The 19,168-nt window shown below is 40.6% G+C and overlaps 1 protein-coding gene across 2 annotated transcripts in view; it reads right to left on the reverse strand.

Annotated features, from left to right (window-relative positions):
• Nucleotides 1-859, reverse strand: part of spock2 (SPARC (osteonectin), cwcv and kazal like domains proteoglycan 2) — a 64,504-nt gene extending 63,645 nt beyond the window's left edge. For both annotated transcript variants that reach the window (XM_060925974.1, XM_060925973.1), the window contains exon 1: nucleotides 541-859. In XM_060925974.1, the coding sequence (XP_060781957.1) occupies nucleotides 541-732 (192 nt within the window). In that variant the 5' untranslated portion in view covers nucleotides 733-859. The remainder of the gene's footprint in view (nucleotides 1-540) is intronic.
• Nucleotides 860-19,168: the final 18,309 nt, after the last annotated feature.

Raw genomic sequence — 19,168 nt, forward strand, 5'->3', positions numbered from 1 at the left:
CTGGCTAATTAAGCTGCCACATACAGTATGCAGTACAAAATCTGTGAGGAAATTAAAAACACAATAACTAACATACTCTAGCATTTAAAACTGAAACCCATTAATGAACTGAACAAGAGTGGAAGTGAGGTTTCACCTTTTAGCCAATAGTGAACCAGGAGCACTGGGGACTCGAACTGAACCCCTTCATTACTTCACTGTTGTAAACTAAGCTACAATACAAGATGACTTTGCCACATTTAGTTCATACTTCAACCCAGACTCAAAGTAAATTGATCAAAAATATCTAAAGCATGGATGTGTCAGAAACTGAACAGAATGATCAGTGTGCTGTTTGAACACACCAGTTAGTGCAGGAGCAATAAAGCTATGCGGTTTGGGACACAGCCTTCGACGCCAGACCTCCCACAGCAACCCTTCAGTGGAACTGTAAACGAAGGCTTTTGGAGACTTTATGTGTCTGTAGCCTGCATTAAATCCGCATTAAAAACAAGCAATTAAACCAAATGAAGCTCGTCTTGGTCGTTCAGTCGGACTTACATCTCGGAACCGGTTCCAGTGTTTGATCTTGCGGCTGTACTGGGAAATGGTGGCCAGCCACTGCTCGTCTTCCATGAAATTGCCGCTTTTCTCAACCGCATCTTTGCCACCTCGCTTTCCGTCCACCTGAACCGGAGACCCAGAGAGCATCAGGATCGGGAGGAGAAGACAGAGAAGACACAAGAGCACCATGATTTCCGTGCAAGAGAAAAAAAAACCCAAAACAAACACACAGAGTCAGAGGATCTGTTTCTCCTAACAGCAAGAGATGGATGCTGAGGCTTCACTGAAATGTGACCCGATTACAGGATGCAACACACTCTGCTGGAGAGAGAGAGAGGGAGAGAGAGAGAGAGGGAGAGATGCAGTGTATCAAGTCAATTTGCAGCAAACACTGTGTGCTTTTTTTTTTCTCTCTACACAGGTTTGCATCACAGTTTCTGAACTGATTGTCAGAAAATAAAGTGCATTATTATACCTGGATACATGTGATGAAAGGAGGTTGAGTTGGATTTGGAGAGATGGAGGTATGCACTGGAATGAAGGTGAGCAGGAGCAAAACAGAATACTGTACATGTTTACAAAATCTGTAAAGTCAACTTTTTGGTGGTGTAAGTGGTTAGCACGGTCACCTTACAGCAAGAAGGTTCTGGGTTCGAGCCCAGCAGCCGGCGGGGGCCTTTCTGTGTAGAGTTTGCCTGTTCTCCACGTGTCTGTGTGGGTTTTCTCCGGGTGCTCCGGTTTTCCCCATAGTCCAAAAACATGCGGTTAGGTTAATATAGGACGGCCTTGAGCGAGGCACCTAACTCCTAACTGCTCCCCGGACACTGTTAGCATGGCTGGTGTAGTGGTTAGCACGGTCACCTTACAGCAAGAAGGTTCTGGGTTCGAGCCCAGCAGCTGGCAGGGGCCTTTCTGTGTAGAGTTTGCCTGTTCTCCACGTGTCTGTGTGGGTTTTCTCCAGGTGCTCCGGTTTCGCCCATGGTCCAAAGACATGCGGTTAGGTTAATATAGGACGGCCTTGGGCTGAGGTGCCCTTGAGCGAGGCACCTAACTCCTAACTGCTCTCCGGACACTGTTCGCATGGCTGGTGTAGTGGTTAGCACGGTCGCCTTACAGCAAGAAGGTTCTGGGTTCGAGCCCAGCAGCCGGCAGGGGCCTTTCTGTGTAGAGTTTGCCTGTTCTCCACGTATCTGTGTGGGTTTCCTCCGGGTGCTCCCGTTTCCCCCACAGTCCAAAGACATGCGGTTAGGTTAATATGGGACGGCCTTGGGCTGAGGTGCCCTTGAGCGGGGCACCTAACTCCTAACTGCTCCCCAGATACTGTTAGCATGGCTGGTGTAGTGGTTAGCACGGTCGCCTTACAGCAAGAAGGTTCTGGGTTCGAGCCCAGCAGCCGGCAGGGGCCTTGCTGTGTAGAGTTTGCCTGTTCTCCATGTATCTGTGTGGGTTTCCTCCGGGTGCTCCGGTTTCCCCCACAGTCCAAAGACATGCGGTCAGGTTAATATGGGACGGCCTTGGGCTGAGGTGCCCTTGAGTGAAGCACCTAACTCCCAACTGCTCCCCGGGTGCTGTTAGCATGGCTGCCCACTGCTCTGGGTATGTGTGTGTGCATGTGTGTGTTTGCTGCTTCAGATGGATTAAATGCAGAGAGGAATTTCACAAGTGTGTGATGAATAAAGTTGTTCTTTCTTTCTTTCTTTCTTTCTTTCTTTCTTTCTTTCTTTCTTTCTTTCTTTCTTTTATCTAAGAATAAAATATGGCAAGAAAAAAAATTCATTTTAATCTGACTCTGAATACTCATTCCTTCTCCCAGTGATTTTAATACTGTACATGGCTGAAAAGTTAAATGTGTTTTATGGTGTTTTTTTTTTTTTTAAGGGTAATATAAACGTTTACCAGATTTGGCCCCATCTGGAGGCAACATGCCACAAATCAGCTGAATCGCCTCATCTCCCAGCATACAATCTCCCAGGTCCAAGGACACCAGAGAGGGGTGAGTTGACAGCGCTGTGTTCAGAGTGACCAACCTTGCATCTAAAAGAGGGCTTCCATGCAGACTGTGAGGGAGCGAGGAACACAGAGAGATGGACAGAGGGACACATCATACAAGGAATTAATCAAATAAAGTCCTGGTATTCTTACAGTGATTTTAGTTTTGTATAATATACAGTTATAATTTTGAGTCCTTTCTTGTTTGCCATAGTGGAACATGATGCTTGCGGATGATATTGTGATATGTGGTGAAAGTAGAAAGGAGGTTGAGTTGGGTCTGGAGAGATGGAGGTATGCATTGGAACGAAGAGGAATGAAGGTGAGCAGTAGCAAAACAGAATACATGTGCATCAATGAGAATGGGGATGAGAGTGTAGTGAAGATGCAAGGAGTAGACGTAAAGAAAGTTGGTGAATTCAAGTACCTGGGGTCAACTGTGCAGGAAAATGGGGGCTGCGATAGTGAGGTGAGAAAGAGAGTGCAGGCAGGGTAGATAAGGATTTCAGGAGTCATTTGTGATAGGAAAGTCCCAGCAAAAGTGAAAGGTAAGATGTATAAGACAGTAGTGAGACCAGCTGTAATGTATGGATTGGAGACCGTATCCTTAATGAAGAGACAGGAGGCAAAGTTGGAGGTGGCGGAGTTGAGGATGTTAAGGTTTGCAATGGGAGTGACGAGGTTGGACAGGATAAGGAACGAGCACATCAGAGGGACAGCACATGCAGAGAGCTTGGGAATTAAGCTAAGAGAGATGAGACTGAGATGGTATGGGCACATCCTGAGAAGAGATGCAGAGCATGTTGGAAGGAGAATGTTGAGGAAGGCCAAAGAGGAGATACATGGATGTGGTGAGGGAGGACCTGAAAGTGGCAGGTGTGGTAGAGAAGGATGCGGAAGACAGGGAGCAATGGAGACGAAAGATCTGCTGTGGCGACCCGTAATGGGGAGCAGCCAAAAGAAGAAGGTGAGTATACCTGGATACAACTGCTTGCTATTTGGGCAGTACCCTCTAAAGTACTTATTTCTACCATTTATATACTTGGGAATATATAATTGGGAACATATACCTTTTTGACCCTATAAAGGTGCACATAGTTACCTGGAAGTCCAGTAATGAGCCCTAGAGGGTACATTAGTGTAGTACCTCAGGGGACAGAAATGAACTCTTACACTGCAAAAAAAAAATGATATCTTAGCAAGTGAAAATATCTTGAAAATAGTTGAAACGATCTAGCATTTCCTATTAGAAGAATACAAGACACCAATTCTGAGATTTTTAAACCTAGTTCTAGATTGCAACCAACTTTATTCTAAGATGTCTTATCAAGTAAAAATATCAGTCCATGCAGAAAGATAATTTCACTAGTATTAAGTAATTTTCTCCTCAAATTCAGTTTAATATATTTCTTTGCAGGGGCGGCACGGTGGTGTAGTGGTTAGCGCTGTCGCCTCACAGCAAGAAGGTCCTGGGTTTGAGCCCCGGGGCCGGCGAGGGCCTTTCTGTGCGGAGTTTGCATGTTCTCCCCGTGTCCGCGTGGGTTTCCTCCGGGTGCTCCGGTTTCCCCCACAGTCCAAAGACATGCAGGTTAGGTTAACTGGTGACTCTAAATTGACCGTAGGTGTGAGTGTGAATGGTTGTCTGTGTCTATGTGTCAGCCCTGTGATGACCTGGCGACTTGTCCAGGGTGTACCCCGCCTTTCGCCCATAGTCAGCTGGGATAGGCTCCAGCTTGCCTGCGACCCTGTAGAAGGATAAAGCGGCTAGAGATAATGAGATGAGATATTTTTTTGCAGTGTACTGTACTCCTATTTCTGACAATGTGGATGAACACAACATGAAAATTATATATAAGCCAAAAGCATTTTTAATACAAAAATATTTATTGAAAAGAAATTTGCAATGAGACCTGGCGACTTGTCCAGGGTGTACCCCGCCTTTCGCCCATAGTCAGCTCGGATAGGCTCCAGCTTGCCTGCGACCCTGTAGAAGGATAAAGCGGCTAGAGATAATGAGATGAGATGAGATGAAATTTGCAATGAACCTCTGAAAAAGGCTGTCTGCAGTATCAGGGAGAGTTACATGAGGAAGAATGGGCAAATATTACAACAGAAAAGATGCAAAAGCTGCTCAGAGGATGCACAAAAAAGTGTAAACAGCATGTGGCCAGACGAGTTATTAAAAGAATATTCAAATCACATCCAGACATGGAAATGCAATCGTTACAAATTGTGCCGTTATGATACTGGATTTCTTTTCCATTAACACACACACACACACACAAGTCCATAAACATTATTTTCATTTTGTTCTTGTGCATTATTCAAACCTTTGTCCAAAGTATCCAAAGCAAACACTTAAATGCACATAAATATGCAACAGGGTGTCATTCCATGTGGTACCTCTATGAAGTACTCTTTTAAGAACAAAAGCTAAGGCTATCACTGTACAAATCTGTTCAATCAGGCAACAGACTAACCAAGGAACCTAAATGGAAGTGACCTTCAAAAGGCTTGGACTAAACACTTTCCTGCATTTACTGTAAAAGACAAGGAAAGAGATTGCATTTGCACAGGGCCCATAAAATCGTTGAAAGCCACAGTATCCAATGTGCAATATGTAAATTTACTCAAATTGCTGAGAGAATTTACATACAGCTGAAGCCTGAATGGGTGGTTGTTTTTCTCTGCAAAAATGACACTCAAACACAAATTGCAATCACTGACACTGGTTGCTGAACTAAAAATTAGTTATTAAAACACTGAAAACTATTAAGTGAGCTGCAAATATAGTTGTGGAGTAACATTTTTGTTGTTGTTACTCTTCCTTTCGATTCTTAATCTTAATTAACTTAATGTAACAAATAAAATAACGGACGACACACTGTCCGAGCATAATTAATCCTGTGTCACTCATACATGCCAGTGTGTGGTGTATTCGAAACCACAGACACTCAAGGGAACTTCCTGGTGTTCCACTTGTTACTGAAGGAGCATAGTGTACATCAGCCTTTCTCAACCGGGGTGCCGTCTGGCTTTGTTAGGGGTGCCGTCAAAAAAGTATATATTCTAACATTGAAATAAAATGAATTAAAATTCCAAAAAACGATAGTTACACTAATGCAGATCATCGCCACCTCATGCATCATCAAAATTTGTCTCACGGCCCCCTTTCCCATGTCACAACGCCACTGCCGGGGTCAGCGTATGGTCAGCGTGACTGCGTATATTTTATATGGGGGTGCCTTGGAAATTTGCATACTTCTGAAGGGTGCCGTGACTGAAAAAAGGTTGAGAAACGCTGGTGTACATGACCATGACTGGTTATTATGTGGTTATGTGATTGAGGTTCTTAGGTATATGTTTGTCAGTGACTATTGATTCAGTAATCCAAAGAGCTGCAGGCCTGAAACACTAAACCTAGTACAAAGACAGCATGCACCAAATCCTTATGGAGAATTGTATATGCCTTCTGTGATATGCATCCATGGTAATATGTATCCATTAAGACTAGACTCTTTCAGTATGCCTAACCCTGCTGACATTTTAAACTATTTACTGCAGTAAATCCACTAAGAATGTTTCTGTTCATTTTAAAATCATTTTCAGTTTATTACATTCACAGTATGCAGTATAACTACTGTACTATTAAATCCAGAAATCCCTTTCGCACCATGGCATGTTGCCTCAAGCAGCACTGTCTCTTGTGCGAATAGGAATATGAATAGAATTAAACATCCAGTTATAATTAATCATGTATAACTAGCCTACATGTGCCTGTGTGACGGAGTGTTTTCTTGGGTCAACCTGTTGAATTTTGAAATAGGCGTTAAATTAGGTTTTTATTAAGTATCATCAATAATAAGGTTACTAAATATTCCTGGATCTTCCAGAACCTTTTTAAAATTGTACCACCATCGCTGATTTCGCTGACCTTCTCCCATTTCTGTTCCTAGGCCCCTTTTTTTCTAAATGGAATGGATTGACTATTGACTGCAGGCTGCTGGATCAATCTTTCTTCTCTCAACCTCTGAGGGAGAAACATCAGTGTTTGGAGATGAGATTGTATTATATAGCATAGGAGGGGACAGTTTCCCCTGCTCTCAGCAGTTTCCACCATTGCTTTGCAGAGCCACTTCTGTCACTGATATGCTGCAGTGAAGAACAATACTATACTTAGTCACCCTGATTTCACCTTCTTTCAATTGCCGTGAGATGCTGACACATCTCTGATATCAATCCCTTCTCAGAAGCAATTAGTTCTGCAGCCTAATACAGGTCACGCACACACACTTTGGTCACACACTGTTTCAGTAGGTTTTTCTTCTCATGGCTTTTATACTTTACATCTGTGTATGCTACTGCTTTCCAATAGCATTAGTTGTAAGTAAATTAAGAAAATCCATACACAAAACTATATCGCTAAGTTATAACTTAATATACATACACAGTATATTTAATATACAGGGTGTTTCAAAAAAATTGATATTATTTGAGATGTAAATATCCCAGAAACTACATAGTCTAGGCAAATAAACAGAACAGGCTTAATATTGAGCAATGTAAGACTTATTTCTCATCCAAATTTTGAGGAATTCAAAGGTATGTGGATTCCATGAATGAGTTCACAAATTTTCAATATGTGTGCCGCCTGAGACACAGACACACAGACAGCCTTCCTCTTTGAACTTTTTGTGCCGTGTCCAAATCTGCATTGCAGTTGGTGCATTTTTAGAGAATTCTCTCATAAATGCACGCTGTACAGTCTTGTTCGACTGTGTTCGAGCGTACTCTAACACACAAAACACCTTTTCTTTTCCAGTGAATGGCATTTCTATACCTAAAAAGATAAAAACAAAAAACATTAAGCCTAAAATTTTGACCTGTTTCCACACATGCTGTTAAAATTTGAGGTCAATTGAATGAGAATTAGCAAAGTTATTAGATTGTGAAATGATATCAAATTTTTTGAAACACCCTGTACTTAATATACACAAAGTAGTGCAAAAGTCTAGTTTGCCAAAAGTATTGCAATGTTAAGATGAGAGTGTGTTCAAACTGATGCTTGCTTGATCATTTAACAATTATATTTGCACTGCAATTCTTCTTTGTTCTGTACTGCTCGAAAAAGAAACCAGGCTGTGATGTGGAGAAAAAGAGAATCCAGGCTCCGCTATATGATGAACTATGAATTGCAACAACTGCAGTTCTTCAAGGCTATAAAAGTGGTCTTTAAATTTTGTATCACATAATTCAGTTTAGATAATGGGAATGTGAAACCATTGGGCATTTTATGTGAAGGTTAATACCTTTATGGGTTTGCTTGTTTGTTTTAAATAGAAACTTTTCCTTCAGCATGGACTCTGGACAGAAATAAGACAACACAAATTAAACCACTCCTAGAATGCAGCTTTTCCCTCAGTTTTAATAATTGATCCCACTTTTATCTTGCACTTTTCTTTTGAATGCAGCAAACTGTATTCAGAAAGACAGCATGCTTTTAATTAATGAAAGCAATGGCTGCTCAGAGAATGAATAAAATCAAATCAGTAAGTCAGACCACGCGGGAAATGGGCAATGCTGCATTATATACACTATGCCTCACGGTAACTCGTTCCCTCCTCCTCCAGAAAAGAAAAATAATCATTTTGAAAAGTGGGCTTACTTTCCTAGTCATATCATGTCTTGATATTAGTTTGGATTTGGCTTGGCGCCGGAATGACTGGACTTTCCAAAAGTCAGGAGTATCTTCATTTTAATGAACACAGCACAGCCTTGATTTATTAACATGAATGATGTTATTGTTTCTGCCTATGGCAACACAGCTCTTGGAGACAGTTTTATGTTTATGCCATACTGCAGCAGAAATGTTGCAATGTGGCATGGTAGTATGATATTATTACTAATTTACTGATGTATCCTAATACACGAAAACTGTCAGCTGCATACACGTTTTTCCACCACATTAACCTTACGACTGTACAAAGAGGTGCTGTGCAAAGTATGGGAACTGAAAAAGAGAACATTGCCTCTCAGCAAGATTTATCCAGCATCACTGTTTCTGCTGCACCTTTGGGAATTGGAATCCTCTTCTAGCTCTTCCAGCCATAAATCAAACTGTAAATGGAACAATGTTTTAGCCAGTGACTAAGAGCACACACATACAGACAAGAAAGAGAGAGAGAGAAGCATAGAAAGCACCTTATTTGGGGCCACAGGTAAAAACCACACACTCGGTCTTTATCTAAAGACAGCATTAACACTTTGTTGTAGAGTGAATTGAGTTTAATATTGCTCATATGTCATAATATGTAAAAACAAACCTTAGCATAACGACAAACAAGCATTGTATTTCCAAATACAGCCAATATTTCAAATGCATGCTAGTTTTAGTTTATATTTTTATACTGCTGGGTTTCGCATTTGCTATGTAGCTTGCGATTGCAGAATGGAGAAAAGAAGAGGCAGCAAATAAAGCTTTCAAGACTTTCAGCAGATGCGGCCCATACCAAACAGAAGTCTCCGTGTCCTTAAAGCATGGTGTTTCTATGGATACGAACTACTCTGTGTAGCCCTGGGACTCTCCTGCAGCACTCCCTCTACATTTGATTCAGTATTTCTCACTGTTTAACAGAACTCATGGTATCAGCATTGAGGCCACATGATGACAGAGAATTCAGCTATTCTCCTTGGTGCAAGCACAACCACCCATATACAGCAAGGAAAATGTCCTACATGTTCAAAAAGGCTGAATCTATTCAGTAGTGCTATCTGGAGCTGCTCTAAATGCAGGCTGAAGTGTAGACGTGTACCACAGATCACTATGAGCTTGGCTGCAATGCATTTTACATGGTAGCCATTTGTTAATAGATATTTAGGCACAACACAATTGTAATATCAATTTTGTTAATAATGTTAAGAAGTATACTTATGTCTGCACAATTACAACAAAACCTAGGAGGTCAAACCAATTGGTTTACGTGAACCATAATAGGTCATGAATGCCTCCTAGTGTACATGTTTGTTATTACAAATATTTTTTTTTCTGAAAAGCCAAGCCAAGAAGCCTTTATTTGTCACACGTACACTCAAGCACAGACTTAAACACACAGTGAAATGTAACCTCTGCATTTAACCCATCTGAAGCAGTGAACACACACATACTCTAGCTATGCTACAGCGCCCGGGGAGCAGTTGGGGGTTTGGTGCCTTGCTCACCAATCTCAGGCCATGTCTGCCCCATGTTAACCTAACCGCATGTCTTTGGACTGTGGAGGAAAACAGAGCACCCGGAGGAAACCCACGCAGACACGGGGAGAACATGCAAACTCCGCACAGAAAGGCCCCCGTCGGCTGCTGGACTTGAACCCAGAGCCCGATTGCTGTGAGGCGACAGTGCTAACCACTACATCACCATACCACCCAGATTGCTAACTGTTCACTCTCATTACCACTAAACATTTTTACATCATTACCATATATAACACTGTTTGCAATTTAAATTACAACAATGCAAGTACAGTGGATATAAAAAGTGTACACACCCCGTTAAAATGATAGGTTTTTCTGCTGTTAAAAAAAAATGAGACCACGATAAATAATTTCAAAACTTTTCCCACCTTTAATGTGATCTATAACCTGTACAATTCAATTGAAAAACAAACAAATCTGTTAGGGGGAAAAACATAAAAAATAAAAAATGTACAATAAGCTGGTTGCATAGGTGTGCACACCCTTAAACTAATACTTTGTTGAAGCACCTTTTGATTTAATTACAGTATTCAGTCTTTTTGGGTCGGAGTCTATCAACCTGCCACATCTAGACTTGGCAATATTTGCCCACTCTTCCTTGCAAAAGCGCTCCAAATCTGTCAGATTGCGAGGACATCTCTTGTGCACAGCCCTCTTCAGGTCACTCCACAGATTTTTAATTGGATTTAGGTCTGAGCTCTGGCTGGGCCATTCCAAAACTTTTTTGGGGTCATTGTCATGCTGAAAGATGAAATTCATCTTCAGCTTTCTTGCAGACACCTGAAGCTTTTGGGCCAAAATTGACTGGTATTTAGAACTGTTCATAATTCCCTCCACCTTGACTAAAGCCCCTGTTCCAGCTGAAGAAAAACAACCCCAAAACATGATGCTGCCACCACCATGCTTCACCGTGGGTATGGTGTTCTTTTGGTGTGTAATGCTGTTTTTGCGCCAAACACACCTTTTCAAATTGTGGCCAAAAAGTTCAACCTTGGTTTCATTAGACCATAACACATCTTCCCACATGCTTTTGGGAGAGTTTTTTTTTTTTGCAGAATTTAGCCAGGTCTGGATGTTTTTCTTTGACCCTACCTTGTAGTCCAGACATATGAAGAATATGGGAGATTGTTGTCACATGTAGTACACAACCAGTACTTGCCAGAAATTCCTGCAGCTCCTTCAGTGTTGCTGTAGGCCTCTTGGCAGCCTCCCTGACCAGTTTTCGTCTTGCCTTTTCATCAATTTTGGCGGGACATCCAGTTCTCAGTAATGTTGCTGTTATCCCATATTTTCTCCACTTCTTGATGACAGTCTTCACTGTGCTCCATGGTCTATCTAATGCTGTGGAAAAAATTTTGTACCCTTCTCCTGACTGATACCTTTCAACAATGAGATCCCCTTGATGCTTTGTAAGCTCCCTGTGAACCCTGGCTTTTGCTGGACGATGCAACTGAGTAAATGTCTGAACTTTATTTGGGGTTAATCATCTCATCTCATTATCTCTAGCCGCTTTATCCTGTTCTACAGGGTCGCAGGCAAGCTGGAGCCTATCCCAGCTGACTATGGGCAAAAGGCGGGGTACACCCTGGACATGTCGCCAGGTCATCACAAGGCTGACACATAGACACAGACAACCATTCACACTCACATTCACACCTACGGTCAATTTAGAGTCACCAGTTAACCTAACCTGCATGTCTTTGGACTGTGGGGGAAACCGGAGCACCCGGAGGAAACCCACATGGACATGGGGAGAACATGCAAACTCCACACAGAAAGGCCCTTGCCGGCCACGGGGCTCGAACCCGGACCTTCTTGCTGTGAGGCGACAGCGCTAACCACTACACCACCATGTCGCCCACGGGGTTAATCATAGTCATTTTAATTGATGGCAGGTATGTACCCAAAAAGACTGAATGCTGTAATTAAATTAAAAGGTGCTTCAACAAGGGTGGCACGGTGGTGTAGTGGTTAGCACTGTCGCCTCACAGCAAGAAGGTCCGGGTTCAAGCCCCGTGGCCGGCGAGGGCCTTTCTGTGCGGAGTTTGCATGTTCTCCCCGTGTCCGCGTGGGTTTCCTCCGGGTGCTCCGGTTTCCCCCACAGTCCAAAGACATGCAGGTTAGGTTAACTGGTGACTCTAAATTGACCGTAGGTGTGAATGTGAGTGTGAATGGTTGTCTGTGTCTATGTGTCAGCCCTGTGATGACCTGGCGACTTGTCCAGGGTGTACCCCGCCTTTCGTCCGTAGTCAGCTGGGATAGGCTCCAGCTTGCCTGCGACCCTGTAGAACAGAATAAAGCGGCTACAGATAATGAGAGATGAGATGAGATGAGATGAGGTGCTTCAATAAAGTATTAGTTTAAGGGTGTGCACACTTATGCAACCAGCTTATTGTACTTTTTTTATGTTCTTTCCCCTAACAGATTTGTTTGTTTTTCAGCTGAATTGTACAGGTTATAGGTCACATTAAAGGTGGGAAAAGTTTTGAAATTATTTATTGTGGTCTCTTTTTTTTTTACAGCAGAAAAACTATCATGTTAACAGGGTGTGTACACTTTTTATATCCACTGTATATTGTAAACTGCACAACATTGGAATAACTCTACAGTAATTTTTTTGTTATTTTTGTTTTAACTTGAGCATGTTTACATCTGTATAAAATAAAATAAACTTCCTACATGGTTCACCTAATATATATGTAACTAAGCTTATATTTGAATTGTTGAGGAAATCAAACTAAAACATGAGAAAGAAACACTGCATAACTGCACAAATATAAACACTACTGGATTGGTTTCTATATCACCACAAACACACCACACTTCTACCGGTATGTGTAAAACAGTAAAATCTAACATCTAATATTTCACTGTGTGGCTTGACATATGGTTAATTTGCTTTACATAAAAACATAGAGAAAACTTAGTGAGTAATGGCACATCCATCTGAAGGTGAAACAATGAGTGTAGAAACAGTTATTTTCTACAGTATCCTTACAGTTAATGAGCTGAACAGACACAGCTGTATCTCTGTAGGGATGCTTCCCATGTTGTCAGACATTTATACTAACATTATGAGCTTGTCAGTGGCAAAAACAAGCGGTTTACTTTGACACAGATGATTGCTCCATAGGATTACATTATATAGCCGTTTTGTAGGTTGCCAGTTATAGCATTCTAACTCAATACTGGACCAATTTCAAGCGATTTTGTCCAGAGTAAATATCTGGACCCAAAGAGACGGGACAATGGGGCACAGGTTAAAAACTCCCGGAGTTTTCCTTTAAGTAAATGAAGTAGACAGAACAAAAGGACAAAAAAAAAGAAAAAAGACACCCTTTAAAAGGAGGAGGATTTATTCTACCTATGGCTGCATTATCAAATCTTTTAAAAATAAGAGTGTTTTAAAACCCAATCCACACAAGATTCATTTTCTGTTCTCTACAAAATCTAACAACAAAGATATTTAAGCAAAATTTCAAATAATATGATTTGGCCGGGCAGCACGGTGGTGTAGTGGTTAACACTGTCACCTCACAGCAAGAAGGTTCTGGGTTCGAGCCCCGTGGCCGACGGGGGCCTTTCTGTGTGGAGTTTGCATGTTCTCCCTGTGTCTGCGTGGGTTTCCTCTGGGTGCTCCGGTTTCCCCCACAGTCCAAAGACATGCAGGTTAGGCTAACTGGTGACTCTAAATTGACTGTGAGTGTGAATGATTGTTTGTCTTGATGTGTCAGCCCTGTGATGACCTGGTGACTTGTCCAGGGTGTACCCCGCCTCTCGCCCATAGTCAGCTGGGATAGGCTTCAGCTTGCCCGCGACCCTGCACAGTATAAGCGGTGACAGATGATGGATGGATGAGTTGGCCAATTGTTTATAACAAATTAATTAAAACATTTGAATTACTTACAGGATTTGTTGAACATTCTGCTAGAAAATGAAGAATGCAGTGCACTACAACACTGTATATTTGAAACATAACACCTGTGATGGATGGCATTTCACGAAAATATTTCAGTCAATTAAATGAACAAATTTGATAGGAATTTTTCAAAATGTCAAGTTACTGCAATTTTCTCTAATAGTTTCATCATATAGAAATGTATTGCAAGTTGTGAAATTATTAGATCATTACAATAAGAAATTACAATAAGAAATTATTTACATGAAGAAATTATTAAATAGCTATGAATTTAGGAATGCATTAATGTGTAGCATGGAGGATGAACTAACAGTGTGTGTGGATTTTTTTAATAGGTGTTTATGTGTGAGTATCTGTTTTTAACAGAATGGATTACATAATTACATTGTTTAATTACATTAATGTAATTAAACATGTTTAATAACATGGATTACATTGACTATTTTTTTTAAATGCAAGAGAAATACAATGGTGCTTGAAAGTTTGTGAACCTTTTGGAATTTTCTATATTTCTGCATAAATATGACCTAAAACATAATCAGATTTTCACACAAGTCCTAAAAGTAGATAAAGAGAACCCAGTTAAACAAATGAGACAAAAATATTACACTTGGTCATTTATTTCTTGAGGAAAATGATCCAATATTACATATCTGTGAGTGGCAAAAGTATGTGAACCTCTAGGATTAGCAGTTAATTTGAAGGTGAAATTAGAGTCAGGTGTTTTCAATCAATGGGATGACAATCAGGTGTGAGTGGGCACCCTGTTTTATTTAAAGAACAGGGATCTATCTAAGTCTGATCTTCACAACACATGTTTGTGGAAGTGTATCATGGCACAAACAAAGGAGATTTCTGAGGACCTCAGAAAAAGCATTGTTGATGCTCATCAGCCTGGAAAAGGTTATAAAACCGTCTCTAAAGAGTTTGGACTCCACCAATCCACAGTCAGACAGACTGTGTACAAAGGGAGGAAATTCAAGACCATTGTTACCCTCCCCAGGAGTGGTCGACCAACAAAGATCACTCCAATAGCAAGGTGTGTAATAGTCAGCGAGGTCACAAAGGACCCCAGGGTAACTTCTAAGCAACTGAAGGCCTCTCTCACATTGGCTAATGTTAATGTTCATGAGTCCACCATCAGGAGAACACTGAACAACAATGGTGTGCATGGCAAGGTTGCAAGGAGAAAGCCACTGCTCTCCAAAAAGAACATTGCTGCTCATCTGCAGTTTGCTAAAGATCACGTGGACAAGCCAGAAGGCTATTGGAAAAATGTTTTGTGGACAGATGAGACCAAAATAGAACTTTTTGGTTTAAATGAGAAGTGTTATATTTGGAGAAAGGAAAACACTGCATTCCAGCATAAGAACCTTATCCCATCTGTGAAACATGGTGGTGGTAGTGTCATAGGGCCTGTTTTGCTGCATTTGGGCCAGGACGGCTTGCCATCATTGATGGAACAATGAATTCTGAATTATACCAGCAAATTCTAAAGGAAAATGTCAGGACATCTGTCCATGAACTGAATCTCAAGAGAAGGTGGGTCATGCAGCAAGACAACAACCCTAAGCACACAAGTCGTTCTACCAAAGAATGGTTAAAGAAGAATAAAGTTAATGTTTTGGAATGGCCAAGTCAAAGTCCTGACCTTAATCCAACCAAAATGTTGTGGAAGGACCTGAAGCAAGCAGTTCATGTGAGGAAACCCACCAACATCCCAGAGTTGAAGCTGTTCTGTATGGAGGAATGGGCTAAAATTCATCCAAGCCGGTGTGCAGGACTGATCAACAGTTACCGGAAACGTTTAGTTGCAGTTATTGCTGCACAAGGGGTTCACACCAGATACTGAAAGCAAAGGTTCACATACTTTTGCTACTCACAGATATGTAATATTGGATCATTTTCCTCAATAAATAAATGACCAAGTATAATATTTTTGTCTCATTTGTTTAACTGGGTTCTCTTTATCTACTTTTAGGGCTTGTGTGAAAATCTGATGACGTTTTAGGTCATATTTATGCAGAAATGTAGAAAATTCTAAAGGGTTCACAAACTTTCAAGCACCACTGTATATATATATATATATATATATATATATATATATATATATATATATATATATATATATATGTTATTTCCCAGCTGGGAGTTCCGTATGGTGAAATACCGTGACCGAGGTCTTGAAAGTACTTAGCGAGGCCCTCTGGGCCGAGGTCAGTATATTTCACCATACGGACCGACCTTAAGCTGGTAAATAATATATTTATTTTTTTCTTTACCAAATTCTAACAGAAAACGAGAGCCCCCGAAAGGGAAAACCAAGCTGAGCCGCCATTTTGAATCCTCATTCACAGCTGTAATGCAAATTGCTTCCTCCTCGGTATACAAGTGCACTTCCATGGCAGGAAAAAAAACAAAACCTACATTTTGCCACCTATGTAGTCCCCTATTTAAACAAATAGGAGTCATTCAGGATTCAGCCATGTTTTTGCTTGGTGTTAGCAAATTACAGGTTTTAGTTTTCTCCTAAAATGTTTTATTTTATTTCTTCTTCCTGAGGGTAGTAAAACTCGCTTTCGCTGTGAAGACTGTTGTTATCGCTATCCATGATGTAAAATTAATGCTATTCTCCTGAGAAATGCTGGCAAAAATTTATAAAAGATTTTTGATAATATTTATAAATAAATCTTATAAAAAAAAGATAAATGGTGACAAAAATGCTACTATGTTGTTTGTTGTTGTGAACGAGCGAGTCGCCAGAGGTCTGTAACTGGGGTCCGTAACTCGGGACCATATCGTAGGATACAGACCCGCTCGCCAGCCAATCAGAGCGCAGGATTTGGACCGCGAAAAAAATACATTTATTTTATCCACATTCACTGGATATTAGCAATCACATGCTCTGATTGGCTACTCTACTATTAGGATATCAGCTCATATACTGTTAGTAGAAAAAAACAAAATGGCAAAGCACATCAAGTCAGATATATCACTTTATTATCAAGTATTTAAAAGAAACAGAAACAGCTAAAAGAATATAACACCCACACACACACTCCACCCCCATATTTCCTGTTCCACACTCCAGCCCAGTTCGTGGCAGCAATGCACTTTTAAGTAGGTTTACCAACCGCCGAAAAACCCTAAAGAAGAAGAAAAACAAAATGGCAGCGCGTGTTGCTGAACCAACTGAGGATGAAATAAAAACTTTACTTGAAAACCCCCCAAAATACAAAAAAGCAACATAATATGGAATGAAAGTATTCGATGTTAACAACGTATCTTTTTTTATTTTTCAAGAATTATTATTATTATAGCATTTTTCACAAATTGCTCCTGTCATTTCACCAGTTTGTTTATATTCTAAGTGGAAATGATTTTGTTGGATGTTTTTTATTAAGTTTTTATTTATCGAATTTGCAAAAAATAAAAGTAAAAATGCTCTGTTTCTCAAAATCCAGTGAATGTGGATAGAATAAAACAGTTATTCCACTCAATCTCGTCGCTGCGCACCTCGTCGGCTATCAGTTCATGTACGACTTCATTTCGTGGAATAACTGTTAAATATGTTACTCAATGTCCCAGATGTAGTTCGTATGAAAAATACAAATGGCGTATTTCCCAGTTAAACAATCGTGTCAATATAATCAATACATTACCATACATATAACACACACACAATGGCAGGGTGGACATCTGGTAAAAATATGGTTGACTTTTACTTGGAAAAACATTTAATTGTTCACAATAATCTCTTTTAAATATTCCAAAATTGTCTTACCTTAATATTTTACCATATACATGTTGACATGTTAAGCTTGACCACATCCAGCTACAAACACAATATGATGAAAATTAGGTGTAGATACACAATATGGTCAAAAGTTTTTGGACACCTGACTATCACATCCATATGTAATTCTTCCCCAATCTGTTGCGACAAGATTGAAAGGACACAGTTGTCTAGAATGTCTTGGAATCCTGTAGCATGAATGTGTTTCCCTTCACTGGAACTAAGGGGCCCAAACCTGTTCCAGCATGATAACACCTCTGTGCACAAAGGGAGTTCCATGAAGACATGGTTTACCAAGTTTGGAGTGGAAGAACTTGAGTGTCCTGCACAGAGCCCAGACTTCAACCCCACTGAACACCTGTAGGATGAACTGGAACACTGACTGCACTCCAGTCCTCCTCACATCACTGCCTGACCTTACTCATTTTCTTGTGGCTGAATGAGCAAATCCCCACAGCCACGCTCTGAAAAAAATGTCTTCACAGAAGATTGGAGGCTATTATAATGGAAAAGGGGTAGAGTGGGGTGAGAGTCGTTGCCTAAACACCCTATAAATGCCCATAATTTTGGGTATCACATACTTTTGGCCATAAAGTATACTTCACTGTGCGTGCAGCAGCTATCATCACTCACTGAAGATGATCAGGCATCACCTGGGATGTGTCAATATTCACTAAAGAAAATGGCATATAAATATGGGACAATAGAGGCCAGGTTAAAAAAAAAAACTTTACGGCCCCCAACACTGATAATGATCCACCAGGTCATTCGCAGTTGTGGTGGTCACATGACTTTTCTGAACTACAGCTGTCCACCCCATCTGAAGGGTTTATATAACCAAGACTTTAAGCTATAGAATCTTTCAACAAGTTATGAAGCCAAACATGCTTCCAAATCAAAGCAGAAATGTTTAAAAGAAAATGAAATCATTTTACAAGAACAATTTCTGTCATTCATTATAATGGTACAAAGCAGGACTTCCAAACTCAATCAATCAATCAATCAATCAATCAATCAATCAATCAATCAATCAATTCAAATGTTAAGTTTCAATTACTGAACCCAGTTAAATAAAAATACCAATAATAAAATAATAGATTGAACAAAGTTGAAGGTTGGGGGGGGAAACACACCTGGTCTTTTTTCAGTCTTCAACTGTCCAGTTTCGGCGAGTCTGTGCCCATAATAGCCTCAGGTTCTTCTTCTTGGCTAAGAGGAGTGGAAACTGATGTGGTCTTCTGCTGTTGTAGCCCATCCACCTCAAGGTCTGATGCATTGTGTATTCTGAGATGCTTTTCTACTCACTTATGTTGTAAAGAATGAGAAGAGAAGAGAAGAGAAGAGAAGAGAAGAGAAGAGAAGAGAAGAGAAGAGAAGAGAAGTCAGGATCCAAGACTTTTTCTCCTCCTGAACCCCAGGTGGAGCCATTATTTCCCTAGGACTACTATGTTACTTCCTGCTTCCTCATATCCTGTGATTATTGTGTTCATTGCGCCTGTTCCTTGTCAGCCCTTGTATACAAGCCCTCCCTGTATCGGTTTCTTTGCTCATCAGGGTTTTTTTCTGGTGTGGTTGTATTCTTAGCACCGGTGCCTTGGTGGTGTTCTGGAAGTTCTGAGTTGTAGTATTTTGTTGTAGTTTATCTTTTAGGATTTTTGCTACTTTTATTT

Source organism: Neoarius graeffei, chromosome 7 (genome assembly GCF_027579695.1).
Source record: "Neoarius graeffei isolate fNeoGra1 chromosome 7, fNeoGra1.pri, whole genome shotgun sequence".
NCBI lineage: Eukaryota > Metazoa > Chordata > Actinopteri > Siluriformes > Ariidae > Neoarius > Neoarius graeffei.